Raw genomic sequence first — 12,250 nt, 5'->3', positions numbered from 1 at the left:
TTTAGGTTCTTACCCAATAGGCATGTTAGTGTAATGTAAAAAGCTGTGTCTTGTTATAGCACATGGTCAAAGCATCTGTGGCTTGGGTTAGGGATGTTCTGTTATTCCAGAACCTTTCATTTCACCATATGGAAGGATGACTTCCCATTGTACAATCAGGTCATTTTCTCTCAGGAAAAGAACCAGCTACATAATAGAAGCAGGTAAGTATTACATGATTAAAATTAGTGTTTCCCCTATCACCTCCCCCTCCAAATATATGTTTCCACTCCTAACTGGATGGTCTTAAAAAACATTGATTTTCACTAAAAAGAAACTTATATGTCTACTTTACACTAAATGAAAATGGTGAGAGATATCCAGTATGGTTGCCATGGTAACCATCTTTATAATCTTGTTATCATATTTTCAAAACAGAAAGTTGTATCTACATGTGTTTCCACCAGAACACTTCTGCTGATCCTAAATGTTACAGGTTTAATTTAACATGGTGGTCATCTTGAGAATATTGATTTTGCTGATACTCCTGAATGCTTGGTCTCTTTCACTTGGGGCTTTCACCAAAGGATATAAAATGCGGTCTAATTCATCCTAAATGAAAATAGTGCATTTCTTTTATTCAGTTTGGCCACAACAGCAGTTAATTTGAAAATCTTGTTTTGCTAAGAAATATCAGAGAGAAGAAATGGTCTTGTCTTGAATTTATGGAAATGCATATCAGTCAGGAGAGTGTCAGGCCCATTGTTGGAAAAGATACTGGTATGATGGGCTTTTAAGTTCCCATAAAAGATGCCAATCTACCATCAGATATGGTTGCTGTTATTACAGATATAAAAACCTTGAACAACTTTTCAATAACTCCTCAATAGAATTTAAACAGAATTTTACAGAAAGCATCCTTACCTGAAAGCCTTTATATTTGTATAAATTCTGGAAATCTGCCCCCAAGTATGGCCATTGTTACTAGAAACAGAATAACATTAAACAACTTTCTTACTTTCAAAACATTGCTAACAAAATTTGAAAGCATCTTGACATCAGTATTTCAGTATTGGACAAATGATGATGATCCCCCATCAAATAGAAATGAAGATACAGAAAATTAGAGAAGCATTTCAAACGGTTGCTTTCACGTCAACAGAATGCATCCTACTGACCCAGATTTTTTGGCCAACTGCTCATGCATTTGACTGTAAGGCAGTGGGTCTCATTTTGTACATCAGGCTCGGTATTGTAATCAGAATTTTGTCCACATCTGTCCCAGTCACTTTGAAGAATGACAACAACAACGATTACACAAACAGTGCTCAAAGAAAATTTTTGTTAGACACATGCCCAGGGCTGGTGACTTTAATAAACTCACAAGCCCTGACTGCAATTCCACAAGCCCGGACTACAAATTCCACATGCCCAAAATTTCCCTTTTTGAATATTGTCACACAACATTGCAGTAGCTACAAATCAAATATAAATTCAGTAGGGTTCAAAGGGGTTTAAAGGAAATGTGTCATTCATGTTCATCACTACACTCACTAGGGAGTGGATGGTCCTGGTGTTCAAACTTCTCTGCTGGATTCTCTGAGTGAATCTTGGTCAGAACCAAGTTGACATATGTTCTTGTGTTGTTTGCAGTTTGTGCAAAGAATTAATATCCCCCTCCCAACCTTATCTTTTTGTTTTGTTACTTGCTTGTATGCTTCACAAAGTAAAGTTTATTTTTGTTGGGTTTTGCTGATAGCTAATTGTTTTCCTGATTCAGCTTAAAAAATTACATTTGAACACTATTCCGATTTCTGAAATGATCATGGTTTGCATTCTATATATGCAGTAAACTGCTCCGGTGGCCTAGTGGTTAGAGCATCCGTCTCATATGTGGGAGGTCATAGGTTCAATCCGTGGCCGAGTCACACCAAAGACTTACAAAAATGTTACTAACAGTTACCTCACTTGGCGCCCAGCATTAAGAGATTAGTGTTAGGACTGGTTGGCCTGGTGTCAGGGTGACTGGGTGGGACATCATGCTACATGTCTGCGGTATGGTGCCCCAGTGCTAGACATCACTTAAAACTGCCACACTGCAGACATCGTAGCGATATGACTGAAAAATTGTTAAAGCTACATTAAAAATCCAAACCACACACACACACACTCTCTATATATTCACTACAAAATCTGACTTCATAGAAACGTCGTTGCTGTTCACAGTCTTGTCCGAAATATAATACATTTGGCTTAAACATTCTCATTCAAAGTAATATGCAATAACTTTTGTTTTTGTACACACATCTAGCACCTCTTTGATTTACCTATAATGGGTTGTTCTACATTCCTGATCCTACCTATGCAAATTAGCATAATGGGCTCACCCACTGCAGCCTTCAAACACATCTCACCAGCTAGCGTCAGCCAGTTAAGTAATATGTGAAATGTTGGTTTATACTCAACCTCTTTGCCTTTAATTGGCGCTATTTAAACTGTCCAAGGGATATTTGTATATCAGCTCCAATCATGACTGTTTGCCGCTTATACATGCTACATGTAAGGAGCATATACTGAATGTGGTGTGGGTTTTTTTCTTCTATTTTTGAATATTACTGAAAATTGTGTGTCCTCAAAACATGACCGTGTCAAGGGGTTTGAGAGTACAGAATCATTTTTTTTAACATGACATGCCATGCTTCAATTTGATTACCATCAGATCTCAATTTCACGTAGGACAGTGGTGATCAGATTTAGGTTGTGTGTTTTATGGCAGGTATGTCAACATCTTGAAAATACAAGTACTCATTTCATCTGCTTGATTGAAAGTTACCTCAGGCAAACTATAATTTTTTTCAAAAAGCCCAACAGGCACCTCCCTTAAAATACAGGACTGGTCCAGTCTAAAAATTAGAGGGGCCCTGTGCATCGAGCTATTGGATTTTTTAAGCACTGACAGAATTTGAAGTTTTTCAAGGATTTATGCATACATGCCAACCATTATGCTTTTCTGGTATGTTAAAAGGTAAATGAAATTAAAGTAATAAAAGGGGGCCTCGAGCGGTCTAAAGCACTCACTGTTACGGATCATTGCCATCTCACCTCTGTCTGTGTGGGTTTGAGTCTTGGGATCAGCCAGTGTGGGTGTGTGAGAAAGCTTTCCAGTAGCTTCTCCTGGGTCGTAAGTTCTTTCCTGGTTTTCCTGGGTTCTTCCTCCACCATTTATACTGGCTGCCACATATAGCCCATCTTGTGCTGAAAAATGGCGCTAACACAACAACAACAACACCAAAGTAATAAAAGTTTGTTGTTGTTGTTGTTGTAGGGTTTAACGCCATTTTTCAGCACACGATAGGCTATACATGGCGGCCAGTATTAATGGTGGAGGAAGAACCCGGGAAAACCCCGGAAAGAACCACCGACCCATGAGAAGCTACTGGCAAGCTTTCTCACATACCCACATTGGCTGAATCCGAGACTCGAACCTACACAGACAGAGGTGAGATGGCAGTGATCTGTAACGGAGAGCGCTTTAATCTCCTAAGATTTGAGAGAGATTGACATCTTCACAAATTCACTGCCAAGCTTATTATTCTAAAGATAAAAACATACAATATATTGAAACCTTTTGGTAGAAATGAAAAATTAAGTGGAATATACCTTTAATGTTGTGTACAAATGTAAAATTGGCCTGATTTTTATTTCTGAATTGTCTTTCATTCTGCAGCTACCCTTTTTTTTGTACCTGTTGTAATGAATATTTTTCGTATGACATCATGGGCCTTCAAAATTACTTCCCCCTGCAGTCACTCTCTTCCATCTTTTGGATCATCCTTGTTTAACAAAGCTATGAAGGAAAAACTCAGTCTATTTAAATTTTGGTTGTTTTATATAAACTTTATGACTCGAAAATGAAGCATTATTTTTTATTGTATAACATATAAATAATGTATGTAAAATGAATCATATATGTGTGTCTGTTTATAAATTTTCAGCAGATCGCTATTCCTTGCCATAATAATTGAAAAGTAAGGTGAGGTAAATCTGACTGGAATTGACATCTTATATTTTTCCTAGGAGTCCCCAGTGCGGCCTGCTGCCAGTGGTTCTCCTGTGCCAAGAGCAGGTTCTACACCATCTCCTGTCCAGAATGCTTCCCCCAAAAAGGTATGAGGCACAGAAATAATTGGCTTTACATTAATATGTGATTAATGTTAATTCTGTTTTGTTTGTATGCCTATTGTCTTATTTTATGTTGTGCCTTTTTCTTTCGTTTTTATCACCAGTAACTAATAGAAAATTCAGTATTTTTTTTCCAGCCCTGATTACCAAGGGCTGTTCCTTTGAGATTTATTGGAATGCCACTATTTCTTACTCCACAACAAATCCTCAGAGCTGACAAACTCTACCTACATTCATTAGCTGTGGGTACATTAATAGGGAAATGATCAGAAGGAAACAAAGTGCTGTTGCTTCCTGGATACACATTGAGGTGGCACTAACTGACCAAAAGATTTTTTCTGATCACATTTTAATGCCACCAAGCAGTGAGTTTGGGTGGTAGTTAGATTTGTTGGATCGGCCTGAATTGGATCAAATCAGGGTTCTTGAATAAACCGTGTCTAAATTACTTCCCTTAGACTATACCTCAGCAACCTATAACCTTATTTAGATGTTTCTGACAGTCTGTTGTAAAGCGTTTAGTCTTTTGGGCCATTTGTGGCATAAAATATCTGTAGTTAGTGCAGAAATTCATTTCTGGTCATTTTATTTTTCATATGCCTTCCATCTGTTATGTCTGCATATGCATACATCCTTTTTTTTAAAATCAGTTTTGTTTTTACAGTATCTTCAGTTGTCCACTCTACAGTTACCAAACTCTGGGGGTGGCTTGTAATGAGGGTAAGGAAGAATCAGTAAAGTTTAAAGTCATAAGTTCCAAAGGTCAAGATCACAGTGACTGAAGGAAGAAATTTGTTTTTTATATCAGTAATACATTACTTTGTTGCTATTGCATTGCTTCCCATTCTGGGATGAAAATTAGTTCCATCCACATAAGAAAATTCAATCTTCCCAATGAAGTAACTAGAAAGATGACAGACCCAGTCTGTCCCTTGATGCCAAAGACAATGCGCAGTAACTGCCCTTTTTCTTATGGACAACATTTTTCTTCGATTGAATTCATGTTACATTGGAAAATTTGACGTTTCTCATGTTATGCAGGATTTAGTATCATTATAGTATTTACACCATCAGTCCTTTGCATTCTCAATCACAGTATAAGATCTCTTGTAAAGTTTTGGGAGGAGGATTGTTCCATTTTGTCATCAGTGCCCTTTTTGTTACCCATCCCTTAAGGTAAGCCATGACTGCTCCATTTTGTATCATTAATCCAATATTTTGATGTTTCCAGATTTCTGGTGTAGGTATTTGTCTTCCCCTATATATCTGGAATTTTGTGTGACTTCCAATTTTCATCTACCTATGCAGAGATGCAGTCGATGCATGCGAGTGTGCAAATCGCACAAATTAGTTAAAAGCCATGCTGTAAAAAATGCACTTTGCACATTATACAATTTTTTATTTTGATTGTGAAGATAAATTGAAGAAATAGACATTTTTTAGAAAATTAAAAATTAATGATATTTATTTCATCAATATAACTCTTTCCATTCCAAAGTCTTCAGATGTTCATTCATACACAAGGATGCTTGGATGGAGGGGGGTTGTGAAGTCTGTGCCCTTTCCTGTCATTTGTGCTAGCACAAACTTTGATCCATTTCTGGAAGGAGAGATTGTAATCCAGCATTGCTGGCCAGAGGATTACTGATTCTTGCCAATTTCATGTCAGTGATAACACCAATGTCCAGATTGAAGAAATTTAGTGATGAGTTTCATGCCAAATGGAGGGCAATAGTTCTAAACTGATATCAGATGCCAGGTTATATGGACCACAGAAGACCAGGTTATATGCACCACAAAATACCAGGTTATATGAACCACATAAGAAGAAACCAAAATTGGATGCAAAGCTTCATAAGTTTTGGCTGTTATATTTCAAATAGTTAAAACACAAGACCAAGATGTTGTGGGAGAAAAAAGAAATTGTCAGAAATGGGCTGTTTGAACTTGTGGACATCACTTTTTACATGACACACCAGATTAGTTGCATTTTTGGTGCAGAGATATCAAGGAAATAATAACCTGTGAACTGTGGAAGATTTTACAAAACAAGGGCTGGTTGACCAGGAGTCTCACTGAGCTACACAGACATATAATTGTCTGGAATTTTAGTGATAGATCTGTCTGTCCAGCCATGCCCATGGCCACAGCTAGTACTGGCACAAAACAGACCACCTTCTGCATCAACTGTAACTTTGTCAACCATGCCCCCAGTGAACCAGCCATTGTTTTGTTGATTTTCTACAGTTCACAGGTTATCGTCACATGGATATCTCTGCTAGCCTTGCATGTGCCCCAGTCAGATGGCAGACTGTGACAGGGGATTCTTAGCACAGAATAATATTCATACAGAGATAAGGAACAAATTAATCTTAGAAAAAGGTTTAATCCTTATACAGCGAGAGTTGACATCTTTTGAGGATTTTGATTTCAACAGAGCCCTAAAAGAGTGGGGCAGGAATAAAGAGAGTTGAATATCATAGTGTTAGGTAAATAGTGAACTTGCCATTTCCTCCCCATTTTTCTTCTATTCCCGCACCCAATTTTGGTGACAAGGGGAGGGGGATCCCCCTCCTCCACTTTAGATAAAATCCAGGTACTATCTCTGCATACCGTTTCCATTGACGTGATGCATTTTAAACTCTTAGGAGGTCTCACACCAGTCATCAGTAGTGAGTTCAGTAGATGCACCCAACTCTTAAACATTATCATAATAGTGTGTTTTGCTGGTGATAAATTTTGTTGGACAGGTCTCACAGCATTCGTTACTATTAAAATTGTTAACATTTATTGTTTTAGGATTTTGTTTTTGCAAGAATAACTATTACATAGTGTGGTAATATACAGGCATAGAAAAGCCCCACAGAATATATACCCTACCTGCCTTTCTTGCACAAGCTGGAAGCATATGGACAGTTGTCAGTTTTGCAGTCAGATGAGGTATATGGCTTAGCTAAAGTAGATGAACTTATAGGGAAAGAGGAAAGGCCTTTCCTCCTCATCACAGAAACTTGCAGGAACCATGTCTGAGTTGCACAGAACTCGGAAGAAATAGATAATTCCTTGATCACAGATCTCTCTGGTGGCCTTGTGGTTAGAGCATCTGCCTCAGAAGTGGGAGGTCGTGGTTTTGATCCCCGGCTGAGTCATACCAAAGACTTAAAAAATGGTATGAACAGCTTCCTCGCTAGGCACTCAGCATTAAGAGGTTAGTGTTCGGACTGGTTGGCCTGTTGTCAGGATAATGTGACTGGGTGGGACATCATGCTACATGTCTGCGGCATGTTGCCCCAGTGCTAGTGTAGGAGGGAAGGCAACTAGTTCATGGCACATTTTGCAATAGATTGTTAGCTTTCTACTTCTCAAAAATTATTTAGCTGACTGCCATATATACTCGTGTATAAACCCATTCGCATATAAGCTGACCCCCCCCCCCAAAGTTAATAGGTATAAACACTAACAAGTACATGACCCGCATATAAGCTGACATAAAAGTCCAAGAAGTCACAAGATGCACGTGGTAAGTTCTAAATGCATTTATTTAGGTAAACTTACCTTTGCAAAAATTACCCATATAACTCGCTTAGGTTGGCATGTACAATTATTACACAGAAACGGTATAAATTTCTTTGAAAAGTCAAGAAATTCATTAAATTTGCTGTTTTCTTATTGTTTTTGCCTAATTCAGATTTTTGTAAAACTGTATCAGACGATGACAAGAATTGAGCATTGATGGGTTTACTGTAACACTGTCTCTCCCTTTTGAATCGATTATTGTTTGTTTATGTGCAATTGCATTAGACTTTTTATATCAGTGTACCAGTAATTACATTTTCAATTTGCCTTGAAATTGTAAATATCTAACTCATTAAAATATTATCCCAATAAGACAATGAAAAACAATAGGGTTTGATTCAATACTCGCAATTAGGCTAGTAAGCGTGTTTACATAATGGTGCCACCATATATACATTGTAGGTTTGAACACCCGCTGAATGAAGTACATCCCTTGGATTCAAATCATGGGCACCACTGCACTGAACTTGAATGATCAATCCAAAATACAATAATGAAGTTTCAGAAATAATATTTCGAAAATTATGCTAATACCATAAAAAGTGAGTTGTAGTTTGCTTTGATGTAAGCGACCTTACACCCCATTTTACAAAACTACATTAATCATGATAATATATAATGGAGTGAAAGGCAATTACATATCAATGTACTGGTATAGTTGCCAGTCAAAATTCCCTCTTAACCCAAGCCTGTTTCAAAATTTTAATGATTAACTGGCCTGTATTGCTGTCTGAAAACAAAAGACAAATCTGCCAATTATAAGCAAAGTAGGCGCCAAAACATGCAGCTTTGCATTGTGTGGAAAATTATGATTTTGTTCAGCCAAACACAAAGTAAATTAGATTGATGATGATCTTAGTTAATATTATTAACATTCTTTCATGAACATGTAACAGTTATGCAGGTTGTGCCTTACAACTGAACGTGTGTACCTTTTCATAAAGATTACCTCAATTTGAAGCATCACTTGTATCATTGCAAAAGATTAACTCATGAGAGCATGGATCAGCATAAATGAAATGGGTTTTACCAACTAACGGAAGTGTTATCGGGAAGAATGCGATTTGGTTGAAAAAAATTAATAAAGCAAAATCTGCATCTTATATGTTTGGGAATAAACAAGGATTACAGTGACACTAGGCACGATCTGCGCTGTGTAAGTGCTGTACATTATAGTACAGCCTGATCTCCGGGGTAAACTCGAACTGGCCCGTAAATTATGAAGTCTTTATTTACCTTTACTTAATTTCATGTCGGGGAAGTCAGAAAACATGCACATGCAAAATAATAACGAAAGCGATCATAGTAGTTGGGACGTTGAGAATGTATTTTTTTTTTACAGGCATATTCATCTTAAGACACAAAACAAATGTATTTTTTTTGTGACCCAAAATTTATAGCCATTATTGTAGTCAATCAAAAAAATCTTAAAAAATTTCAAGTTTAGACCTTGGCCCATGGATAACCGACCATCTTCTTCCAGGTCTTTATTTTTTCCTAAACTATTTGGTGTATATGTGGTAGTTGTATCATCACTAAACGCAAGTCTTAAATCTAGCAGATAATATTCACTGTTACCTTGCCAAAGTGAATAGTGGTCTTTGTACAACAATGCAGACTACCAATATTTTAATCAAAGCTAACAAAAGCGGTAAGGGGTGCAACTCTTAGTATTTCAGGTATGAATTATTCATTAGACTCGAGTATACCTTTGAATGTACCCACAGGTGGTGAGTATAGTGAAGTGGAGTATGTCAGGCCTGGCTATTAGAGGATGACCACTAGTAAATTCATTAGTAGGGGTGGGAATTGAGGTTTACGCATTTTGTCTTTGACATTGTTAATTCACCTCCACTTCAGATCAAACAAAAATTTACTATTGTTTTTATGTCCATGCCATGTTTGTTTTTTGTTGTGTTTTTTTCTTCTGGTATACACACAAGACATAGGTGGTGGCAGCAGCAATGACAGCAGTAGTAATCTATGATAAATATAATGATAGACATTATCTTTTACATAATTGCTATATTTACCTGAAACTTTGGTATAATCTTACTATGCTTGGGCCTCCTGTCATGAAGCAGGAAGACACCACTTTCCACAAGACTTTTGGATTTTTAGCTCTGTTGGTCATAGACCAGAAGTGCTTATGTGATGGCCTGTCATCTGGCCTCATTAGCATGTTATTTATCACTACAGTGGGATTGCTATGAAACTTTATAAACATGTTAATCCACTTGGTCCAGAATGAAAATGGTTCCCCTTGGGCATCTATTATGGCTGCTATTACAGCCATCTTGTGAATCTTTTTATAACTACTCCTGGATGAATGGTCACATCTATGTTGGGTTTTCATTAAAAGACTTGGTGTTGGTTCTAAATGATAATTGTGCCTATCAGACCTTCAGTATGGCCAGCCATCTTGACAATTTTACTAACACTACTTTTCTTTAACAGATGGTCATATTAAAATGGGGTTTTCACAAAAAGACTTTTTATAATATCTTCTTGGTAGCCATTTTGAAAACCTTGTTATACTTTAGCTACTTGACCAGAATGGATAGTTGTAGCAACATGGTGTTTTCATGAAAAGATTTCATATGATATATTATAGGGCCTAAATGAAATGGGTACCATTCAGACCTCCAATATAGACACCAATGTAGACATACGGACAGTCTGATAATAGCTGCTTCTTTTGAAGAGAGGGTCATTTAGGCATGAGTTCTTACGATATCTACTTGGTCCTAAATGGGGTGCTGATTGGGTATCTTGTCAACATTGTAACTCAAACATAAGAAAATAGTTTTTTTGTCAGATTTGGTATGTTGGAGTTTTGAAAGAGAATATCATAGATGGTTTCAATATTCGGCAATTAAAAAGAAGACTATTTATCTTGGATTTCTGGAAATATTCTGCCTTTCAAGAAGGTCTTGTCTAACAACATAAAGTTCTTTAAAGAGGGTCTTGTATGTAAATAAATAAAAGAAAATAATGAGTAATAACAACTGTGACACAATTTACATTATAATGATTTTAATTTTTAATCCACAGAAATCACTTTCCATCCACTCTCCCATTTTCTTTTTTTATTAACTAGTCCCCGACCCCTATATTTGCCATCTTTTTTTGTAGCTGCAAGTAAGCAAGAACTTGCACAGTGTGGGGTTTTTTTGGTATATGAAAGAGATTAATTTTATAGTTATAAAATGAAGTGATAATTTCTAATTTAAGTCCACTATTTAATAATGAAGTTACAAAATTTGACAGTGTACACCAATAATCTTTTATTATTCTTTTAATCTTTTTGTAGAAACTGGTAAGTACTGTCATTATTCAGCAAAGACTTCATTTTGATTGATGCTTGCCAAATGCAGATCAGTTATTTATAGCTGTTATCCTTTTCAGTCATTCATTTGTCTCAGTGCCAACATTTCATATTATTAGCAGTAACTTACTGAACATCTAGTACTTGTTTATTTTAACAGGGTTAAAACAGTAGCTAACTTTCATCATATCTCAATTTTCTATCATCAGGATTTTATTTGCCATATTGTCTAAGTTTTTCAGTATTTGTACATTCACAAAAGATTTATATGACTGCACTGTAGGTTCATCTGTGTGCCTGTTGCATCATTTTATTTTTTGTGTATTAGACCCATGATTTTCTTGTCCTGGTCACTTTTTACTCCAAATCTCAAATCCTGTTTTTTGCAAATGTTCACATGTCTGTCTGCAGTTCAGACTGGTATGCTTTAGAACTTTGACCTAAAAGTCTAATATCTGAATGTAAATCCCAGTTCTCAAAACGGGTAGCTTTTGGCCTTCCAAAAAAAAAGGGGGGGGGTCTCAAAAATTGGGTTTTACCTGCAATATTTTGTAAAGTAGAAAGTCAACATTATTTGCTATTATTGTAGAGCTACAATGGTCTACATTTCTGTAATAACACCCATTTGGTTAATCATAAATGATTCTGATGGTACAGAGCTGGAAGTAGGATGATAACATGTAAATGTTGCATGCCAGATTAAGGAGTTAATGATTTTTATATGTTAAAAAAGGTAATGCCTTAGGATATGGATATATGAATTTGTCATTTCTACTTACATTTTATATTTAAAGGGGGAGGGGGCTGAGGCATACATGTCCAGTAATAGGGATTCATTTTCTCGTTATCCCTATATGATATGTATTCATAATTGCAGACAACACTGATTCAGATTTGCCAGAACATATTGTGCCAGTAGATCAAGTTTTGTCCTATTCATTTAAATCACTGGTCAATTAACAGCATAGACCTGGATTTGATATAACATAATGTGCCAACAGATCTGATTCTGTGTTGCTAACAGCTGAGTTATGTGTTGTACTGTGATAAATATATTGATCAGTTGCTTTTTATGGATTTGACTTGTCATGCAAGATTGGGTTAAACTCCGTCCAAATGCATTTATGACTCTGCAGATATAGGATAGCCTGCCTCATTGTGTTCCCTTGCATTTTATTAGAGGCA

At 36.5% G+C, this 12,250-nt stretch overlaps 1 protein-coding gene across 1 annotated transcript in view; it reads left to right on the top strand.

Moving 5' to 3' along the window:
* LOC149770742 (cytoplasmic dynein 1 light intermediate chain 2-like) overlaps positions 1 to 12,250 on the top strand; it is an 84,686-nt gene that overhangs the window by 50,563 nt on the left and 21,873 nt on the right. The window contains exon 10 of the mRNA XM_089949170.1: positions 4,057 to 4,146. Coding sequence (XP_089805296.1) covers positions 4,057 to 4,146 — 90 coding nt within the window. The remainder of the gene's footprint in view (positions 1 to 4,056; positions 4,147 to 12,250) is intronic.

The sequence above is a fragment of the Sinohyriopsis cumingii genome, unplaced genomic scaffold (assembly GCF_028554795.1).
Source record: "Sinohyriopsis cumingii isolate HCF-2022 unplaced genomic scaffold, ASM2855479v2 utg002431l, whole genome shotgun sequence".
Classification (NCBI taxonomy): domain Eukaryota; kingdom Metazoa; phylum Mollusca; class Bivalvia; order Unionida; family Unionidae; genus Sinohyriopsis; species Sinohyriopsis cumingii.
The sequence above is the reverse complement of the archived record's forward strand: the minus strand, read 5'-3'. Positions and strand labels throughout refer to the sequence as shown.